This window comes from Erpetoichthys calabaricus, chromosome 6 (genome assembly GCF_900747795.2).
Source record: "Erpetoichthys calabaricus chromosome 6, fErpCal1.3, whole genome shotgun sequence".
Lineage (NCBI taxonomy): Eukaryota > Metazoa > Chordata > Cladistia > Polypteriformes > Polypteridae > Erpetoichthys > Erpetoichthys calabaricus.
In genome coordinates this window covers 28,542,226-28,566,068 of record NC_041399.2, presented here as the reverse complement: position 1 = coordinate 28,566,068, position 23,843 = coordinate 28,542,226, and the positions used below count along the sequence as shown (strand labels likewise).

General features: G+C 36.1%; 1 protein-coding gene across 1 annotated transcript in view; it reads left to right on the top strand.

The window, feature by feature from the left end:
- LOC114653241 (centromere-associated protein E-like) overlaps positions 1 to 23,843 on the top strand; it is a 402,188-nt gene that overhangs the window by 137,500 nt on the left and 240,845 nt on the right. Inside the window, exons 15-18 of the mRNA XM_028803441.2 lie at positions 4,151 to 4,318; positions 6,047 to 6,130; positions 6,257 to 6,424; positions 11,805 to 12,047. Of these exons, the coding sequence (XP_028659274.2) occupies positions 4,151 to 4,318; positions 6,047 to 6,130; positions 6,257 to 6,424; positions 11,805 to 12,047 (663 nt within the window). The remainder of the gene's footprint in view (positions 1 to 4,150; positions 4,319 to 6,046; positions 6,131 to 6,256; positions 6,425 to 11,804; positions 12,048 to 23,843) is intronic.

Here is a 23,843-nt window from a genome sequence, read left to right as displayed (position 1 = left end):
AACATACAAAGTTAGGATATTCCTGTATTTCTGCATTCATTTTACCCTTACAAGCCTTCCTGCTGCAGAGAAGCATCTGTACATCATGATGATGCCACTATCGTGATGCATGGAGGGGATGGTGTTTTTGATAATGTGTTTACACCAAGCAAGCATTTAGTGTCATGGCAAAAAAGCAACAGTTTAGTGTCATCAGATCATAAAATCTTCTTCACGATAACTTTAGAGTTTTTCGTGTAACTTCTGGAAATCTTTTTTCCTCTCTACACTAAAGCTGTTGTCTCTCCATTGTCTTCCACTGTAGCTTGTAACTCCATCAGAGTTCTCATAGGTTTCTCATAGAACACTAGTCTTCCTCTTCTTCTTTCACTATCATTCTGGGTCACAGCTCTGTCGTATTCTTTCCAGTTCTTCTGCTTTAACTCAACTCTTGAGGATATTAGATCAATTTATGGAAATAAATAAAGGAAGGATATATCTCCCAAGTGTAAGCAGTAGGGAGTGCAACTGAGCCCCAAACCCTAGACTCAATAATGCTGAACATAGTCATGGGTTCAAATAATGAATTTTTAATCCTGTAATCACCTTGTGCAATAAAGAGCACCTAATTACCATACAGAATCAATGACGCTCCTTTCCTCTCCTTCTGCCTCCACTTGAGTATCACCTGCTGCCTCCTGACTCTTACTCTTCGAAGTAAGGTATGGCTTCCGTTGACCTGGCGTGACTTGTGGAGAGCATTTATGGGTTGCTCGAGAACCAAGGCAGTTCTCCCATGACAGCACTCCCTTTCAGCATCCAGGGGCCCCGACAGAGTTGTACTTCTACACTCCAGTTCCCAAGAACCTCTGCAGGTGTCCAAACTGGGACACCTCCAGCAGACCACTACCACTTTAGGGATTTCACCCCCGAAAAAAGAAATGAAATGAAATTATACAGCCCTTTTTCATATAAATTGCCAGAAAAGAGCATATGGGTGATGTCACTGGTCTAGTATTGGCTGCTAAAAGAGCTCAAAATCCCAATAATCAAGAGGGCTGTGATCTGTTCTTTACTGGTGAAAATCTCCCACACGAAAATGTACTTTTCACTATTAAAAATAGAAAAATTTGACTGTTCCTCTGTATGTTAAGCATATGCCTTCTTTGACCTCTTCAAATCTTTTACCATTTGTCAGTGTAGTCCTCTTTCTTAATTAGTAATATGTCCTGCACTTCATTTGTTTATATGTTTATTATATTTTTCTTTGAGATGCCCATTTTTTTAATGCTGCTGCCTTACAGGTCCAGACAACTGATGTTAATCCATGGCCTTTTAATTATTTGTGTGGAGTCAACGCTTTCTCCCCATGTCTGTGTAGGGTTTGTATCCGATTACTCTGGTTTTCTTCTTGATATACCAGAGAATGGATTGATAGAAAGTAAAAGAGTTAAAGAATTGCTGGATGTTTGTGAGAGAAATGAAAATTATTGGATTTATTTGCTTTATTTTTGGAATTTTTTTTTTAAGTCTTTTGCCTGTTTTAATCCTAGTCTCAGTTTGGAATAGACCTCTCACATCGTACATATTACAGTTTGCATGCTTTCTTGTCACTTCATATCAGTTTTTGCCCCACAAATGATGATGATCATCTTCTGCATACTAGGTGAAGAATGTAAATGTGATGGTATAAGCAATACAGCCTAGAATGTGGCAAAAAAAGGTTTAAATAAGGTGTGAAAGAAGAACACTTTATTAAGAAAGCTTTGTGCACTGCATGCAGTGTATATATCATGTCATTTTCAGTTTTCAACATGTGACAATGCTACTGCTGTAACTATTGATGTGTGTTTGTGTTTGCATACACATAAATTTATAATATAGGTGGCTGGTTTGGGGATTTCTTAAAGACAGTGGACAACAAAAATAGTACAAGAAGACCATTGTATTTGGTAGAATGGGCGATATGGAAATCATTTGTCAGTAATGAACTGACTAGCAATATGATTATGATTTATTCTAGAGCTCATGAAAGTACAAAATATGTGAAACTTGAAGAACATGTACAAATACTGTAATATTATCACTGTAGATTTCTAGACTCTGGGAAGTCAAATTTTGATACTACAGTAATCCCTCGCTATATCGCGCTTCGCCTTTCGTGGCTTCACTCTATTGCGGATTTTATATGTAAGCATATTTAAATATATATCGCGGATTTTTTGCTGGTTCGCGGATTTCTGCGGACAATGGGTCTTTTAATTTCTGGTACATGCTTCCTCAGTTGGTTTGCCCAGTTGATTTCATACAAGGGACGCTATTGGCAGATGGCTGAGAAGCTACCCAACTTACTTTTCTCTCTCTCTCTTGCGCTGACTTTCTCTGATCCTGATGTAGGGGGATTGAGCAGGGGGGCTGTTCGCACACCTAGATGATAGGGACGATAGTCTAAAAATGCTAAAAGATTATCTTCACGTTGCTACCTTCTGTGCAGCTGCTTCCTGAAGCGACATGCTGCACGGTGCTTCGCATACTTAAAAGCTCGAAGGGCACGTATTGATTTTTGATGTTTGTTTTTCTCTGTCTCTCTCTATCTCTCTGTCTCTTTGTCTGCTCCTGACGGAGGGGGTGTGAGCTGCCGCCTTCAACAGCTTTGTGCCGCGGTGCTTCGCATTCTTAAAAGCCAAACAGCCCTAATGATTTGTTTGCTTTCCTCTCTATCTTTCTGACAGTCTCTGCTCCTGACGTGCAGTCCTTTGAAGAGGAAGATATGTTTGCATTCTTTTAATTGTGAGACGGAAATGTCATCTCTGTCTTGTCATGGAGCACAGTTTAAACTTTTGAAAAAGAGACAAATGTTTGTTTGCAGTGTTTGAATAACGTTCCTGTCTCTCTACAACCTCCTGTGTTTCTGCGCAAATCTGTGACCCAAGCATGACAATATAAAAATAACCATATAAACATATGGTTTCTACTTCGCGGATTTTCTTATTTCACGGGTGGCTCTGGAACGCAACCCCCCGCAATGGAGGAGGGATTACTGTAATACTAATATTTGTAAACAGTAACTTAAAACTATAATTCTGATTTCTTCACTGCAGATGTGCTTGAATTTGTAATAATGTGAATATTATTTTTAAAAAGTTTTTTGCATCTTTGTAGTTTATTTGTAGTTAATTGTATTTCATAACAAAATGATGCCCCTTTATAACATTAGTAGCAGAAATCAGATAAAATCTGTAAGTAGAAAAATATATAACAACACAGTTTGAGCATAAGGATTTCTCTGTAAATACTGTATATCTGCAGGTGTTGACAATAAAATTAAAAAGATATATATATATATATAGCTTCATCAATGAAGAGATGGTTAATAATGTGTTTCATCAAATACTGTTTTATGATGTATTTGTTTTGATGGTGTAATGTTTGTTATTAGCTGTTATTTATGGTATGATTTTAAATGTTTAGTTATTCTACGGAGGGAAATTATGTAAAAAATATCTCATTATCTTTTATGGTTAGGGCACTAGAGCAACTAACTAAATAATACCCATACTGAATGTGCTTAGTATTTATAAAATACAGGAATTGTGTACAGTTGTACTTAATAAGCTGAAGTGAGGAGGATAGTTCTTTGAACCAATTACACAATGCCATTTTCAAATATAATAATAATATTGGTAGCTGTGTCCATTGTACATCCACCATCCCAATTTCCACATTTACTGCAGAAACAAATCAAGATTATTGATATTATAAAGTAAAATCATCAGTGTAACTCTTCTTCATGAATACCTTATGTAAAAATAAATAATCAAATGAGTGAAAATCCATGCTGTGCTGCAAAACTTTCTGTGCTCACAATGTATGCAAGTTCTGTACTCTGTGATTTCATAAAATACCTTTTAGAAGTTTATAACTTCACATTTAAAATGTGAGGTTAATTTTTTTGCAGTAGGAGAGAATATGAATTCAAAAATTCACTTATGTTACCACTGTAGATCAAGTGTGTTATAGCTTTTAGCATATTACTCTGCTTCTTTCAAAACTCTGCAATTGGTGAAACTGACGGACAGGACAAACAAGCTGTTTCCTCCACTTTTGTTAAATTTGAAAGGGGGGTTAAGTGATTTGAAATGAGCCTTGCATCCTTGTTTTCTGTTCCCAGATACTCCATTGGGAAAATCTTGTGCAGAAGCTGAAGGAAGAGTCTTCACAGCTGAAAGAGCAAATAAAGGAGCAATCCCAGGACATTAACAAGCTGAATAGTGAAAAGAAAAAACTTGAACTGGATTTGACGGTTGTCATGGAGAAACACAGAACAGCACAACAAGAGGTACTAGAAGACCAGAACATACATGAAGTTTATTTTTTTTCTTATGCACTACACTTAATTACTATATACTGTACTTTATTATGTTATGATGTAGTATAATTAAAATTGTTTAATTTTGTATTTTTTAAAAGATAATGCTGAGGTTAACAAAAGTAAATGGATAATACGAATTTTGACAAATTTTAAATTTCATTTGTTTTTTGCGTGGATTTATCAAAAGTACATTTTTATTGCATAGTGTAAATCACTTTTATGGGCTATAAGCAAATGCTTATTTGTGTTCCTTACACATTTTGTTTAACAGTTTTTGACTTAGGTGGTCTTTATTTTACCTAAATATTTTTATGATGTTTTTTATAACAAGCTGAATGTTATAACACTGCGGTTAGGTTGTTATATGTTTGTTATGCATATTTATGGTAGTTTCTACTTTTTTTTTTTTTTAGACTACCCCACAAAACTATAAAGGAAAACTATACATTTCCTCAGCATGAAAATCATTCTGTAATAACTGCTATTTTCTGTGTAGTCTGTACATTTTTAGTTAAACATTCTGAAAACTTAAGGTATTCAAAAATATATATTTTCTTAAACTGTATTTTTGTATTATGATGAGGTCCACACATGTGTAATCCTTGTGGAAACTGCATGCCTTTTTGCCAAAGATTTTATCATAATCTTTGATTCACCAGTTATGTAAAATGAAATGGAAGCCATACATTTTGCTTTGATTGTCATGTCTGCTATTCTATAAAGTCATGCAGTATGACTACTGTTAGCAGTAACCAAGATCCAATAACATGTTCTGCTTTTCAGCATTGGCTTTATATTAGGTCCTTAACCTGATGATAAAACATTTTGGGGGTCTTTGGCTTAGTTTGTAAATTCCTGCTTAGATTCAAAGACAAAGTGTGTGATGGTTGCTTTTGATTTAAAACTGTCCCAGATGGTTCAAAGGACACACTTACGAACAAAACATACAGGATGCTACTGTTGAAAACTTAATTTTAAGCAGCAGAATCTGCAGCTGACTATAATCCATAAATGTACAACTTGACTTTTTGTCCATGAATGAAACAAAATCTAAAGCTTGAATCACCACTTTTTATTGCAAAATGGATCAGATGCAGGGCCATGAGATATCATTTAGTGAGGTTTAACCTTCACATGGGGCAATTGTGTCACAAATCAAGGATTTATAAGAAAAGCACAAGTCTTCACAGTTTGAGCAGCTAAGAAGTTGTACAGCAGTAACATTTACAGGGGTCTACTGGACATTGCTATATACACGATTAATTGAGTGACATTGTGAGATTGATTTCAATTAAAAATTGTACCCGTTTGACAGCCCTAATTAAGTATTTTCAATCTAATGGTTAGAATTTGAAATTACTTAAGAGATTTGTGTTCTTCTTGTTATTACTTTGGTATTAATGTATGTTTGTTTTTAAACAATATAAACTTTCTGCTATTTAGAAGATGCAAGTCTTTGCTACTAAATGTAAAGTTGATCCAAAGATCTTTTTTATGCCTCACTCCATCAAATGACACTACTGTACAAAATTTATTTGGATTTAATTTCTTAATTACTTTTATTAGGTTAGAAAGAATGTTGGATTAAGTAAAAAATAAAAATGAATCCAAATATCCTTTTTATGTATTATTCAATCAAAGCACTCTACTGTATAAAATTTGTTTGGCTTTTATTTTTTGATTTGCTTTTATTAGGTTACCAACAGAGATCAAGTAATCTTGCAACTAAAGACCACCTTGAAAACTGTTGAAGAAAAATATCATGCTTTACAGGAAGAAGTAAGTATTTTCTTGAGATGTAACTGTCTAGATAAATCAAGTCATCTACTCATTTTTTTCATAATACATATAGAAGGGAATGTTCATGGGTTGGTTTGAATACAATAACAAGATTTAATATATCAGTTAGGTCTTCAGGAGTCTGACGTCACCAGATATAAACAGAAAATGAAAGCCTTACAAAGTGAAGGACGTGAGTTGATGGAGAAAAATAATGAGCTAGACAATAATCTGAATGAATCAGAGAAGCAAAACAAACAACTACAGCATGAGCAAGCCATGTATGTAGAACAGGTAAGAATGTGTGTGATTTACTGTTAAATATAACATAATACATTTGTGTAATATAGTACTTCACATGTCTATATGCTGTTATTCTCATTCATTAAGTATTAAAAACAACTTGGTTATCTGTTTCAGTGCTTATCCGTTAGAGACCATGGCCTTTCCTGCTTAGACACTTTTTGGCATCTATACAATGTGCTATGTAGTGTTTTAGTGGGTAGAGCAGTACATAACACATACACTTTTTAAAATTTACACTTAATTTACAAATGCCTTGAATTTGTTTTTCACCTTTTAGTGGTTATAGTTGTTTCATTTTAATTGATGTTAATATCACATGGATTTCATTCTTTTTATTGAAATGTATATGTCTGTTTTCTATCCTTACAGCAGAACTCCACATGTGTTAATTATGTTTCTCTTTTGTTGTGACCATGTTAATTATTTTCTCAAGAGCATTGGTCTTTTTAATTTCAGTTAATTATGTTTATAGGTACCTCAATTTTCTGACCATTCTTTGCTTTGGTGTACTGTATGTCTATGAATTTAACAATGTAGAAGAAACTGACTTCTTTTTACTATAGAGATCATTAATAGTACTTTATGCAATAGGGTTGGGTAATTGTGGAAAAAGTAACGTTTTTATTAATTTCGAAAGAAGGCTGCCCAGACTCGGAAACAAAAACTATATTTACTTTAGTCCCCTTGGCACTTATTCTTATCCATCCATTTTCCAACCCGCTGAATCCGAACACAGGGTCACGGGGGTCTGCTGGAGCCAATCCCAGCCAACACAGGGAGCAAGGCAGGAACCAATCCTGGGCGGGGCGCCAACCCACCATTCTTATAGTTAGACTTAATTGTTGTTTGTTGTTTAGAAATAGTGATTAACCTTTTAAATAATTTGTGGCTTGATTGATGGTTGTCATGCTTTTGCAGTTATTAGCATTGCTGTCCCACAATTCCAGAGTTCTGAGTTACTGTAATTAAGATGTTCTTCATATGTCTATATTATTTTTTTCTAGTTAGTTATTTTTCTTTGGCTGTCTGAAAGATGTAGGCGATTAAGTGGATTGGCCACCATTATTTGGCACTGTTTGAATGATGGTGGGTGTGGGAGCATTTAGATAAAATATTCTCTGTGCAAGACATGTACAAAATGTTGTATTGTGTTTATTTAATTTATTTAAGCAGCTGTTTGCATTTGTAAAAGTTACAAACTTATAATGAATTCATTGAATGAGAAGTGTTGTGTTATATTGAGGCGCTTTTAAAGGATATGTTTCATATTTTCAGGTTATAACTTTATACTCATGGTATGTATTAATTGCCACCTGAAATTGCAGTCTAAAGTGAAACATATTTTACACATTTTAAAAATTATGTAGGATGTCCTTGCATTTTATAATGGAGCTTATGTGTATTGGGGTTCCAATGTTTAAACAAAAAAAAAAAAAGACTTAAAACTTACCGAATGCATCTACTTTGAAGCAGAAAAATTTCTATTTAAGAAAACCTGCCGTTCATATTTCTAAGGTATGCTTGTGATAAAAAAGTACACTTGAAATAATAAATGAATAATAATAAAATGCACTTTTTCACAAATTCTTGGCACTATTTTCTCAACACAAGGATAGGCTTCTTACTCACTTATCTGCTCACAGATGGTGCCGTGGGGGTAGATAACATCCCACCTTATCAGCCCCCACCCCAATTCAACAAGCTTTATTCTGCTTATTGTCCTATTTTTGTTTCTGCAATTTTGTTTCTTCAGCGGTTATGTTCTACTATGGCTTGTTACATCAGACAGATGGGTTTTCAAATTGTATGATTTTTTCCTAAACGGCACCTACTTTTCGCGTATTGCATTCTATGCTGTTATTTTACATATCTTGGAGCACACATAACAGTTTCATTGTTCATTCAACAAATAACAATAAACCTGAAATTAACTGATTACAATGCATTGTAATTTTAATGAAAATCTTAGATATTTGAAAGAGCCAAGCCACCTGCATATTGCACTTTCCATGGTGTAGTGTGTCGTGCACATATATGGTAAAAAGAAAAAAAAACTCGGAAAATGAATAAGGCAGAGTGTGAGACAGAATCCAACCACATGGAAACAAACTGAAGCACCACAGACCAACTATTGAAACTTTTAACGCATGAGGAATTGCCCCTGCTGAGGATATGGTAATAAAATGGCTAAGGACAACATTTTTGAGTAAGTACATTCACTAAAACTCACTAATACCTGTCAATCCATAATTACATGTGAGAACATACAGATTCTACATAAACCCTTCACTGTGAGGTAAGAATGACAGCTCTGTGCTACCATTCTGCATATGCTATAACATCTGTACTAAAACTACTACATTTCAACCAGATAAGACTAAATGTATGCCTTTGACGTCTGTTTAGTACATGTTACTTCTTTTGTTAAACCATTGAAGCACACGTATGGGTGTGGATACCGAATGATGGCAGACATTATCTTTAGGAAATGACAAAATAAACTTCTGTATAATGAAAGAGTGAAGTAAGAGTTTTTTCAGTTGTCTACAGAGCAGAGACAGCATTTCACATCTGAGCATCAGCATTCATTGTCAAACAGAGGGCTTGGTGATGACTTTTCAAGGTAAATCTAAGCCTCTGGTTCTGAAAGGTGCTGCAGCGGAAGGCAGGCAGCAAAGTGAAGTGCACAGCCAACCTCCTTTTTAAAATGGCTGACTCTCACAACACTTTTTGGTTTTTGCAGGCCTTGTTCTTTGAAATAGTGTTTAAGTATAATTAATTTCAATTTAGGGCATATTTCTTGTTCATGGTCAAATTTTTTATTAGTTTGTTAAAGAATAAACTGAAAAACACTTAATCCTAAGAAAAAATTGAATAAAGAAATGAACCCACCCCCCAAGACACCCCTCCCTATTTTTATATAAAATTTAAATAATATTAGTAAACTCTAAAATAAGATTTCAAAAAATAAATTATGAATTGTAGTTGTATATTTGTCCTGCGGTGGGTTGGCACCCTGCCCGGGATTGGTTCCTGCCTTGTGCCCTGTGTTGGCTGGGATTGGCTCCAGCAGACCCCCGTGACCCTGTGTTCGGATTCAGCGGGTTGGATAATGGATGGATGGATGGATAGTTGTATATTTATGTTTGTAACAATTTTTTCTTTCAGAAATAAAGAGTGTATTATTTTTCTTATTTTCTTATGAGTGACAGAGATTGAAGACAAACAACAGTAGTTGAAAACGTAATAATGAGGTTGATTTTTTTTTTTTTTTTTTGAACAAAAACTTGTAATGGAGCATAGCATGTGTCTTAGTAGACAGTATGCAATAAATGGGAAGCTGAAATTCTGATAAAACAAAACTTTTTTATCCTTTCATGACACCAGGTTTTTTCCTTTATTATTAATGTGAAGCTCAGAGAAAGATTATACACTGTCCAGCACAGTTAAGTAACATGACACCTATAATGTCATAAATTGATGCATGTGCTCCATCGGCCCTACATGTAGCAAGACACCCATAGCAACCCGTGCAACCCAGCTTTCAGAAGATTCAGATAAAGAATATATGTCAGTTCCTTGAAAACATGGTAGTTGCTTCATTTATTCTTTGTAAATGTTATATATTTTTAATTATTGAATGTTATGCCAGATATTAAAATGAGTTCTTATAAAGTGTCAGTGGAGTGTGTTGGACATAGATTAGACATAGATTGGACATAGATTTTTCAACCTAAATAATAGAGTAAAGTTTTCATGTGTCTTTTCTGGGTTCTTGCAATCAGCATTTACAAAATAGGTAGCAAATGGTGTGCCCAGTAGGGCGGTAATTGACACCTTTGGGTTTGAAGCAAGAACTGGCATCTATGACTCATATTTAGAAACAATTTGCAGTCTGTAATGCCAGGAGACAAGGTAGTAAGTCAAATGTCTTTGTTGTTACCATTTTCTACGGTGTCTTATTTGTGTTGGTGTTTGAAGGATGTAACTTGTGGATCTGAGTAACACCAAGGTCCTCACTGATTCACCAGCCAGCCATAACATTAAAACCACCGACAGGTGAAGTAAATAACATTGATTATCTTTTTACACTGGCACCTGTCAAAGGGTGGGGGTATATTAGTCAGAAAGGGAACAGTCATTTCTTGAAGGTAATGTGTTAGATGCAAGAATTATGGGCAAGATTAAGGATCTGAGCAAGTTTGACAAGGGTCCATCTGTGGTGACTAGACGACTGGGTCAGAACATATTATAGGGTGTCTGCGGTATGCAGTGAATAGTACCTGCCAAAAGTGGTTCAAGGAAGAAAACCAGTGAATTGGCGACAGGATCATGGGCTTTCAAGGCTTATTGAGACATGTGGGGATTGAAGGCTAGCCCATAAAGTCTCTTTACCACAGAAGAACTACTGTAGTATAAATTGCTGAAAAACTTAATGCTGGCTAGGAGAGAAAGGTGTCAGGGCACACAGTTCTTTGCAGCCTGCTGCATATTTGGCTGTGTACTTCAGACCGGTCAGATTGCCCATGCTGTCTAACACTGAAAGTATCTACAATGGGCATGCAAGCATCAAAACTGGACCATGGAGCAATGGAAAGAGGTGATCTGGTCTGGTAAATCATGTTTTCTTTTAGACCATGTGGATAGCTGGGTGTGTGTGCATCGTTTACCTGGGGAAGAGATGGCAGCAGGATGCACTAAGGCAAGAAGGTGAGCTGGTTGAGGCAGTGTGATGCCCTGGGCAATGTTCTATTTGGATATCCTGGCATTCTTGTGGATGTTACTTTGATACAACCAATTTATCTAAAGATTGTTACAGACCATGCACACCCCTTCACGGCAACAGTATTCCCTTATGGCAGTGGCCACTTTTAGTAAGATAATGCACCCTGCCACAAATGTTCAGGAATGCTTTAAGAAACATGACAAATAGTTCAAGGTGTTGACTCGATTTCCAAATTCACCAAATCTCACTCCAATCAAGCATTTGTGGCATATACTGGAAAAACAAGTTTGATCCTTGGAGACCCCATGTTACCACTTATAGAACAGCATGGGACACATTCAGAGGTCTTATGGAATCCATTCCTTGATGGGTTAGAGCTGTTTTGGCAGCACAAGGCGGACCTGCACATATTATAATATTTTTGTGTTGATGTGTACACTTTAGTATTAAATAGAAAATTGTTTATGATATGAAGTATTTTTCCATTAATTTTGACATGGTCTTTGTAATAAACATGTTCTGATGTGGTCAAGCTATCATTGTATTTGAACTTAAAATTTTTTTTCTAATAATTACCAATTTTATATAAAAAATAAACAAAATCTATTGACTTGTGTCAAATTGTTGTTTTGTTGCTTACAGATACAGAATTATATTAGAACTGTTGAGCAGCTTAACTCTGACCTTGAACAAACTAAAAGGGCTCACAAAACTGATTTGGAAAGATGGCAACAAAAAGTAACCTTCTTACAGCAACAACTGGACTGTACAAATTATGAAGTGAAGGATTCAAATGGCAAAATCAAAGATTTGAAATCTTCACTAGCACATTTCAGAGAGAAATTGGACAAAACGGAGCAACAATATCAAAAAACAATTGAGAAGGTATTTAAAATATTTTATGTTTTTATGACATTTCTTTCCATTTAGAATTTCCAGGTTTGAATTCTGGATGGATTTGTTCCTGTGTAGAATTTGTAAAGTCTTCCTACACTCGATGACAGTTTTCTCTCACAACCAAAAAATGTTTGTTTTTTGTTAACTTGTGACTCTAAACAGACCTGGGGCCTCATGTATAAATGGTGCGTACCCACAGAAATGTTGCGTAAGAATGTTTCCACGTTCAAATCGCGATGTATAAAACCTACACTTGGTGTAAAGCCACGCACTTTTCCACGGTACCTCATATCCTGTCGTACGCAAGTTCTCCGTTAGGTTTTGCAGACTGGCGGCACCCGGCGTCAAAGCAGTGCTACTGTTCCTGTGTGGTTACCCTTTCTTAGATCCACATCCATGACGGCGGCTCAAGTGCTCCTTGTAGAACTGTTTGTACTTGCAAGTTACCGTGAGGTAATTGTACTTATGATACAGTTATAATATTGCACAACCTGAGCCACTATAAAGCGCGTATTTACATATGATGACGATATCATTTTTAAGATGAAATGCAGCAAAATATGTTGATTATATTATACAGATAAAACTTTAACTACACTGTGCCGCAGCGCTAGCGAGCTTAAGCTTCGTTCACGGTTTGTTCCTGCCTCGCGCTGTTTTCATGCTGTGGCTGGCATGACACTGGAAGGATAGATGGATAGAATAATTAAACATTACGAAGATATTTCGATGTTCCTTAAAAGTTTTGAAGAATCGCCGTTCTAAGCTTACAGATGGCTTAACGTCTATTACAGAGCTGATTGTGTGGCAATTGGGTATTTGGAGAAAGAAAAGTAAGGACAGGAATTGGGGGTTAGTACATTTGAAAAAGACAGTACTTCTGTAATAAAGCATTTCATTGAAGGTCGCGCATGGCACAGAAAGCATCTTGCTGTAAGACATGAACAATCACTGCGCCACCGTGCCTCCATGTTTAATAACATGCTTTAACTCATGTCATCATGAAAATGATATCACGTATACTTCTCAGTATTTTAATTACTCAGAGAGCTGTAATATTACGAACGTAATGGATTCTGTGACCTGTCGGAGGAAGAGCACGTAGTGATTCAGGCACATAGAGCACATATAAGATCAAATACAAAACAAAGCATTTAACATGCTACTTTAGTTACGATGGGATTTGAGAAACTAGTAAATTAAATGATTTTAAGATGAAGTTTATGATGTTCTACTTTAATGACAAAATAAACTACGTGATTAAAGTGGAAATTTCGAGATTAAAGTTGACATTTTGTGCTTTTTTCACACTGTGTGCCTTTTTTTTCACTGTACCCTAATAAGCTTTCATATGACACTCAGATGTTGGGCTACAAGTCGCCTTTTCACGCCGACTTTGATATGTGACAACTTTTTTATTTCGGCACAGTGCAACTTTGTGAACTTGAGCTTTCGAGTTTCTCCGACATGCTATGTCACTCAATCAGCTTCCTTTTGTTGCTTATATAACTGTTTTAACCAACAAATAGTACGTTTTTCTTTGCCTCCATTTGGTATTCACTGAAATTCTTCTATTTTTCCTCGTACTTTTGCCATTGCCTTTTCACAGAACACTGGGCTTAAGGGCTATTTATATTGATTTGCATATTCAAAGAGGCGAAATTCTGGGAGGAGTTGGAGCGGGACAGCAAGCGCGTGCACATGCGTTTATTTCCACGCTGAGTGGGATTTATGTAGCGGAAGAACGCGGAAGTTGGCGAACACACAGATTCCTGCATCTGGATTTTTCTGTGTGTAAGCACATTTCGGCTTTTGTGCTTACGTCATGTTATAGTGTGAATTCTACGCACGGCGTTATGCATGAGGCTCCTGGTGTGTGACTGTTCCTTGCAACTAGATGTCATGCCATCCAGAGCTGGTTCAGACTTGGCTGTAGTAGGCTTTGGCTCGTTGAATCTTGACCTAAATAAACGGGTGATGAAAGATGAATGGACTGATATGTTACTTACAAAAATGAATGGACTGATATGTTACTTACAAATGCCAAAAGCAACTACAGCAGCACGTAGATGTGTGCTTAAGTCATCAGCCTGTTTAAAGGATGCAAGTTAAACTTTTTAAGAATTTTTGACTTATAAATTGCCTCAAGTCCTTATGGATTTGTTTGCATTATGTAAGCATAGATTAGCAAGGTACAACACATTCTTTGTTGTATCTCAGTTTTTGTACTAGCGTGATTAAACTAACTTGTAAAGGAGGGAAGATCAGAGGAAGAACAGCAAAGCAGCAAAATAGAGACAAACTATAGCTGCCCCAACAAGCTTTGACTGATTCTGTACTTTTCTCTGACTTACAAATGGGATTGGTCTTATAGTTATTCAGAAAACTATGTCTAAAATGATCAACATTTCCATTATTACCTAATATCCTCTTTCTCATTCTGTTTCATGCCTTCATGCCAGACACTCTTTTGTTCCATTTCTATTTCTAAAGCTTCTGAGACAATTGTTCCCTTTATTCTAGACTAGTCTTTTAAATGGTCAGGCCTCATTAGCAGTTTCTGTACTGTTTATACTCTGTGTTGCACAACAGTATCAAGCATGTCAAGTTTCTCATGCTGCCACCTACTGGGCTGGAGCAGTTTCTCTACTTTCTTCCCTGTCCCAATTTTCTTGAAAAGCATTTAATGTTTTGTATTCTTTTAAAGGATCTTTTTTTGGCTTTTTGGTGGTTATCTGTTCCCTTTCACTCATTGTAAGCAGAGAATTTACATGACAATGTCTCAGACTGCAGGGTTACTGTCAGTTGGAGGTCCATGTCAAACCACCTCCAAAGTTCCCCTTTTTCTACTACAAAGACATTGATGCTGTCAACCCATGTGAGTCTTTGCTGAACATTCTCCATTTGTTTTCACATCTGTACTAATGCCGCATTTCCATGCTGTCAGAAAGATGGTAAATACAAGTTTCCAAGTTGGAAATTCCATGTGAATGCCCTACAAACTCAAAGCTCTAACTTGGACAATTCAGAGAACACAGACCTAACCAAATTAACTGAGTTGTGACTTAACATTTGACCTTTCACCAGTGCCTAACCTTGTCGTAAAGAAATGCCATTTTATTTTGCTGAATTGCATTTTGAGAAAATTGATACATGTTTTAATATGTTTAGTTAGCTCTTTATTTTAAAAATATTAGATTTAATTATTGGGTTTTTTTGGCATATCAAGTAATCACATCAAGGGCAACTTCAAATTTTCCTTAAAAGTCAGATTGAAAATTCACATGAACACATTGAAGTGTGTTAAAAAATTTTGAAATTCTGATAGCATGTGAACATAACCTAAGTAACAGTATTAACTTTACATTGGTAGAATTATGCTGCCTATGGAAATAGTGAAAATTTCTATCTTAATCCTACCCATTCATTAAATTTTTGAATATTGCAACCTTAATTCTTCTCATTATATACCAGATGTGGCCAGACTTGGGAAACCTTAAAGTTGCATGCAGTAATCCTCAGATAGCTGCAAGCCTCTGAATAAAGTATGTAATAATGTGTCTCTTTTGCTAATATAGAAGAAAAAAATGTGTAAAAATATAAAAGTAAATACAGTATAAGTATATCGAACAAGCACAACTTAAAATACTAAATGTTTAATGTAGACCTTATGGCTCTACATTGTGGCTATTTGCTTCTGAAAGGTAATTGGAATCTGATTTTGAAGAACCTTTTGATTTTTACCTTTTACAAATTTCATTACTAAGTACAGAGATTGACAGCCTGTGTTATTCTGAAAACTGAGTAAAAGACGCTGCTATTTTTTAAAGGAAGTTTGGGATGTTTCGTGCTTTCATAAGTTACTTGTAGTCTAACATGTATGAATGTTGGTCCTACAGAAGTTTGTTTAATTGGCTTCCACAAATAATTGTTGATGCAACTTCACAGCAGATCTCTTGAAGAACTGCTTATTTTGGTTTTGAATCTGAGCCATGATTGAACCATTCATATTCTTCTACTCAAGTACCATTAGCAAAAGTTCAAAAATTTATTGTTGCGTGTAATGAGTTCACTAAAATTCTTCATTGACTGTATAACCAACTTGCAACATTTTGCCTCTCTGACACCGTGATTAAAAATGTTTACTAGTCAGATTCCTTGAAATTGCTGAATTCTTCCTTCCACAAAAGTGAATTTTTGAAAAAGAATCACAAAAATGTCAAATGTGCAAGGCAGCAAGAAAAGTAAATACACCAGTGGCCTAAATTAAGAATATTATAATACTTATCAATATTGATTCTAACACTATATTTATTGTACTTCAATCATCTGGAAGAAATGAGAATACTCTGGTATCCTGCAGTTTAAATTGACAATGTTAACCTGCATTTTTAAAATTCTTTTTCATTATTATAAGAATGATTTAATTTAAATTATAAATAGTTTTAAAAGGTAACAGCACTAAATGACAATTTGTTTCAAATGATATTAAAATTATTTGATTGTAATATACTACATTTTCTCAAGTTTTTGGATACTTCACTATGCCCACAGCTTTTGAAAAATTGAGTGCAAATAATCTAAACATTTCTTCCTCAACATTTTTTTTTAATGTTTAGAGTGTTACTCTTAAAAATATGACATTGTATAAATCGCAGCATAATTCTGAGAGTTTCATTTTTTTTCAGGGCTTTTATGTATTTGAAATGTGTCTCCTTCACTTTAGAAAATTTATTTGATTTCATAGTCATCCCCCAATATTTTTGAAAGAACACTTCCCACTGTGCCAATAGGTTATTGATGAGGACTACCATATTTTGAGTAAACAGCTAAATAAGCTTTTGAACTGTAGAATGCTTTAAAATAATCTCATACATGTAAAAGCTTGCATACACTGATGAGCCAAAATATTATGACCACTCCCATTTGAAATGAATGCCATCAACTGTATTGCAACAGGGGTGCATATCAAGGTTAGGCATATATTAGAGGGTAAGCTGACATTAGGTGCTTGTAGTCCACGTGTAGTCAGTGAAAGAAGTCAACAAAGGCTGTCCCATCCTGTACAAACCAACAGAAATGCTGCTGTGGCAAATTGCAGATAATTTTAATGATGGTTACAGGAATAACGTGTCACATCACACAGTGCATCAAACGCTACTGTGTATGGGACTGCACAACTGCAGGCTCTTTAAAGTGCCCATGTTAACGCTTGTCCCCCATTGGGCATGTGAGGGCCAGCATTGGACCATGGAATGTCGCCTGGTCCGATACATCCATTTTCCATTTGCAACATGAGAATGGCTAGGTATGTATGTGTCATTTACCTCTGAAAGAGTTGGCATCAGGATGCACTGTGGGAAGAATGTAAGCCGATGGAGGAAGTGTCGTGCTTTGGTCAATGTTCTTCTGGAAAACTCTGGGTCGAAGAATTCATACATCTATTAATTAGATATGTACCACCTACCTAAAACATTGTTGCTGACCAGGTGCACCCCTTCATAGCAGTGGTATTCCAAGATGATATTGCCATCTTTCAGAAGGATAATGGTCCCTGTCAGATTTCTGGAATTATTGCCCCAGCCTCCAAATTCTCTGGATTTCAATTCAGTCGAGTATCTGTGGGATGTGCTGAAACAAAACAAGAAGTCTGACCCGTGGTGGCTCCACCTCGCAACACACAGGAGTTAGAAGATCTGCTCCTAATGTTCTGGTACCAGATACCACAGGATACTTTCAGAGGTCTTACAGAGTCCATGCCTCGACAGGTCTGAGTTTTGTTGGGTCACAGGGAGGCAGCAGCAAATTAGGCATGTGGTCATGATAGTTTTTTTACTTTAGAGACTGAAACTTCATGCATTGTTTTGATACAAAAAGTGTTTAATTTTTTGCACGAGGTGTAATTGAGAAATAGAATTAAGCAGTTGATACCAACCATTTATTTTGAATGTGATTTCTTTATTGTATTTGTATGTAATAATTGTATATTCTCAATTTTCTTGAATACATTAAACTGATGTACATGGTGGAGAGCCCATCTCCCGTAGGGGGTCATCCTTGTTTTCGCTCTTTCCAGGAAGTTGTTTTCTCACCAGTCCCTTCCATCTGTTGTTAGGGGAGAGTGCCTTATTATCAAGGTTGGCCTGGTTTTCTCATGCTGCTTGTGGTCCAGTTCCTTCTTCAACGTTCCAGGCTATCTAATATGGAATAGTTTCTGAAAAGTCTGTGAAAGTACCTGTTGCAGTTCGGGATTGATAGCCTTTGTTGTTTTGTTTTTTTTTTTTTTTTTTTAAATATAAGGTGGTTCTTGACAACCCAAAGGACATCCATTACACAGCACATGAGATGCCATGCGTCCTCAATGCTTATGAATGTATGGGTACCCAGGAATAGTCCATAGAGCACCAAATTGTATGAGAGATTGCTGCAGGATATAAACCCTTTACCATCAAGTTGAGAAAAGTTGTGACAATTAGAACATTTTGAAAAATTACCCAACTTTTATTCATAAAAGTGTATGAAGTGTAACTGATTTGAAGACAGCATAGCAGAAAATACTACTGTTTGAAAAAGGTTCACATAAATAAACAAACACTAGTGTTCAGAGCATATTAATTTGACCATGGTGGAATATACTCATTGTCACTGCCATGTTGCTCTGTGTTGTGCTTAGTTTGTATTGTATTTATCAGCTACATTTTTTTGCTAATCATAACTGTAAATTAGAAAGTAATTTCCCTTACTGGCAACGAGCTAATATGTGATATAGTTGTCTTCTTGCTGTTGAGCTGTTTTTGTTGCAGAGCTTCTTCTTCAACCTAGTTTGCATTGTGTCACCTGGATATGGACCAAACCTGAAAGAGTATGGCATACATGCATACTTTGTAACGGAAGGCCATGCCATTTGCTTATTATATCAGTTTATCACTTTGTGGTACCAATCAAAGCGTACCTTTTTGATGTTTATTTGCTCCTGACATGCCAACCTGACAGTCAAGAGTCTGGAAAAGTCGGCAGAAACGTCATCATTGCTTGTTCAGCTGTGCTGTTATCAGGTAAAGTTTAGAAGGCTGGCTTCCAGATGTTGATTGGTAGATTGCTGAGTTTTGTTCAGCTCAGCAACCTAGCTTCCCAGCCATGTTTCCATTCTCTAGAGAGAGAAGTTGGAAAGGAAGGAAGGCACAGCTGCTTTTCTCTGAGCCCAGTCTACGCCTATAAAGCTCAAGTCTGCTTTTTGAGCAGGGAAAACCTTTTGTGGTGCTGACAGAGTAACCAAAAAGAGTAATTCTCCCTTTTTCTACTCTATTATTCAGCTTAAGACTTCTTGGCATTTGACAGCTCCTTTTCATTAATATTTTTTTTTTCCAAATACAAGATTGTCATTGTCTCATATTTTTTGGTAGTTATCAGTTTTTGATCAAATAATTATACTTTTGTTTCATACAGTACCAGCATGGTTCATGATCTTGATACACTCATGTCAGAGCACCTAACACCCAGTTCGGTGATGCCCTCAAAAGCACAAATATATTTAGTCATGCCCATTCACCTCCAGAGCTGTTCACTCACCTCCCTATATAACTTCACACTTTAAATAGTTTTGTCTGTTTGGTCAGCTAGACAAATAGACCTAATGAACCAGATAGTCAGTCTGTGTTTTGAATTGAAGTAGGATGTTTATGACATTTTACCTATCAGCTTTCTTCTGAATCACATTGTGTATAAGTAAATAATTCTTAAAAAGAGAACTGCTAAATACATATATATCGTGTGCAATTTAAACATTACTATACTTCATTATTTATGTTTAGGTTTGATGAAAACTATTGTATGGAAAATATTTTGATATAATCATTTGCCTCTTGAGTCCCTTAGTGACTAATGCTGTTCTTAAATTACATTGTCTGTAGAATAGTTTAAAATAGACATTTATAGTATACATGAATTTGCTTTGTTTCTTGTTTAAGAGAGTTTTTCTCCATTTTTCATGACCTCAGGAAGGAAAGCAAGTGAACCCGGAGCATTGGTAATTGATCCTCTTTATGGCAGGCTTCTTAAGGATAAAGCAATACCACATGCTAATCTCACCTTTCTACCCAAAGCTATGTGGGATTTTACTTTAATCCAGGAAATCGCGTGCCCTAATTTCTTCCCTAGACTGCATAAATCCCTTCTTGGAGCTCTGCATTATGAATTAGACATGAAGAGGGACATATTTCTTTTTCAAAAGATTTAAAACTGTCTTTTGCAGCTATAGTTCCTTGATATAATGAACTTTGTATTTTTTTTTATTTTTCTTTCTCCTGACAAGAGTTTGGTTTTTTTTCTTCTTCTCTGTCTATGAGCTGGATTATTTCCTTTCTGAAGAGTATTGTTTAAAATGTGCTAATTTTTTTGCCTTGGATTTCATCACCATGCCTTAGATACAGCAAGAGCAATGAAACATTACGTCAGGGTTGTCAAGAAATTCCTAGAAACAATGTCTTTCTGCACCTGACTAGACAGAATTGTAGGTAATATTAAACAAGAAAATAAATGTTACTTACATAAATAAATAACTTTATGTTTAAACCAAGGCCAAAATGGAAACGTGTATTATTTTCAAAGAATTTAAAAATAAATATATGAAATAAACAGTGGGGCTGTATCTGTGGTTAATTTCTGTCTTGTACTTGTTGCTTCCGATGTAGACTCTTTCTTCTAGTGACTCTGAAATTGAATAAAAAGCTTTTAGTAAGTAGAAGTGTGAATGCTTTCATACATTGGTGTGTTTGCGTTCTAAAAATAAAAATTTTGTAGGATAAGGTTGTGATGAATAATACCAATTTGCTTTACAAGGTTTGTAATCCTACACAGATTTAATTTTCTTGTACTAGTACGATTGAACTTTAAAGTGAGAGCTGCTTTATTTAAATGTACAATAAAACAAAACAGTAAGGTCTCAAATGTACACTATGAGTCAAAAGACTGAACACACCCAGAAATGTTCATTAAATTAATTTAAAAATAGAGCAAAGACATTACTACTGTTTCTAATGGGTGCTGGCCATAATAGGTGGTTTCCAGTCATCTTCCATCCAATGACTGCATTTTTTTTTTCCCCATTTTGACCTTTTATTTTTAGTTGCCAGACCCAGGTGTGTTTTTTTTTTTTTTTTTTAAACTACCTCAAAAGCCTGCATCCCGGGGTCATCTTTTTCTGTTTTCTGGTATTTGGTGTGTATTTAAGGCATTAGCCATCTGAGGACCTGTAAGCCATTTGTTTCTCAAACTACAGACTCTGATATCCTTATCTGCTTAAGCATTTGTACTTCTGGCCTTCCCCTTCTTTTTCTGTCCTGGTTAGAACCCTTTTATGCGCTTTTCTCCCAAGACAGTAAAAGACACCTTTGTCTGAAATCTTTGTTTTCTTGGCGATCTGTCACATGGAATAAGCTTCATTCTGGAAAGCAAAAAATAATAGCCTGACATGTTTCTTGAGAAAGCTGTTTCATTTTGACCATTTCTGAACCCAGAACTGAACTTTAGAAATGCCAGCACCTTGTTACTGAATCACTGTTAATGCAATTTATTGGATTCTCCAAAAAACAATTAGCATTTATACGTGCCTAATTAGGAATGGAAGCGAACATCTACAATATGGTTTGCATATTTATATCTAGATGTCCACAAAGAGAGAAAATCAGTTACATACAGTATCTTGCAGGGGAGCCCCCCACCTTACAACCTCCCTCTCCATCGCCACCCTTCACCAGCTATATACTGCCTTTGATTCCTGTATGTCTAATGATTTTCCTCTGATGATGACACCTGGCAGGTTGTCGGAATCTTAGGAATACAGTAATCCTCGCTATATCGCGCTTCGCCTTTTGCGGCTTCACTCCATCGCGGATTTTATATGTAAGCATATTTAAATATATATCGCGGATTTTTTGCTGGTTCGCAGATTTCTGCGGACAATGGGTCTTTTAATTTCTGGTGCATGCTTCCTCAGTTGGTTTGCCCAGTTGATTTCATACAAGAGACGCTATTGGCGGATGGCTGAGAAGCTACCCAACTTACTTTTCTCTCTCTCTCTCTTGCGCTGACTTTCTCTGATCCTGACGTAGGGGGATTGAGCAGGGGGGCTGTTCGCACACCTAGACGATACGGACGCTCGTCTAAAAATGCTGAAAGATTATCTTCACGTTGCTACCTTCTGTGCAGCTGCTTCCTGAAGCGACATGCTGCACGGTGCTTCGCATACTTAAAAGCTCGAAGGGCACGTATTGATTTTTAATTGAAAAACAAACTCTGTCTCTCTCTATCTCTCTCTCTCTCTCTTTCTTTGCTCCTGACGGAGGGGGTGTGAGCTGCCGCCTTCAACAGCTTTGTGCCGCGGTGCTTCGCATACTTAAAAGCCAAACAGCCCTATTGATTTGTTTGCTTTTCTCTATCTCTTTTACATGCTCTGCTCCTGACGCGCACTCCTTTGAAGAGGAAGATATGTTTGCATTCTTTTAATTGTGAGATGGAACTGTCATCTCTGTCTTGTCATGGAGCACAGTTTAAACTTTTGAAAAAGAGACAAATGTTTGTTTGCAGTGTTTGAATAACGTTCCTGTCTCTCTACAACCTCCTGTGTTTCTGCGCAAATCTGTGACCCAAGCATGACAATATAAAAATAACCATATAAACATATGGTTTCTACTTCGCGGATTTTCTTATTTCGCGGGTGGCTTTGGAACGCAACCCCCGCGATGGAGGAGGGATTACTGTAAAAAATTATTTTAAGATATGTGACTCTTTTTCTCCATTTGCGGATGTCTAGGTATAAATATGCCTAATTAGGTATAGGTTTAGGGGGTTTACTATTAGAACACTGAAAGAATGGCTGCTGAAAATTGAGCTTTGTAATCATATGTGAATAATAAATTAAAAATCAGTCATTTCAAGCAGTAAATAGCCATTAGTACTACAACCACAACATTTATTTATATAGCACATTGTCATACAAATGATGTAGCTCAAAGTGCTGAAGTGATGAAGAAAGAGAAAAAAGACAAAATAAATAAGAATTAAAATTAGGGAACACTAATGAACATAGAATAAAAGTAAGGTCTGATGGCCAGGGAGGACAGAGAAAAAAAAAAAAAAAACTCCATATAGCTGAGTAAACAATAAAATCTGCAGGGGTTCCAGGCCACGAGACCACCCAGCCCCCTCTAGGCATTCTACCTAACATAAATTACCTCAATCAGTCCTCATGGTATTCACATGGAAGAATTTGATAATGACGGTCATTTGGACTTCTGGCCTTTAATCGATCAATGTAGGGACATCACGGTGTTTTGATTAGGTGGTGGTGGCGCAGATTGCCACCACAAAAAACTGGAAAAAGAACAGAAGAGAAAGTAGGTGTTAGTATAGATTTTGGAGCAACCATGAATAATAATGATAATTAATTGAATATACAGAGCATCAGGATTAAACTAAGATGAAGCTATGAGAAAGCCATGTTAAAGTAATGTTTTTTCAGCAGTGTTTTAAAGTGCTCCAGTGTATTAGCCTGGCAAATTCCTATTGGCAAGCTATTCCAGATTTAAAGTGCATAACAGCAGAAGGCCGCCTCACCACTTCTTTTAAGGTTAGCTCTTGGAATTCTATGTAGACACTCATTTGAAGATCTAAGGTTACGATTTGAAGTGTAAGGTGTAAGACATTCCGAAATATAAGATGAAGCAGATTATTTAAGGCTTTATAAACCATAAGCAGTATTCTAAATGACACAGGTAACCAGTGTAG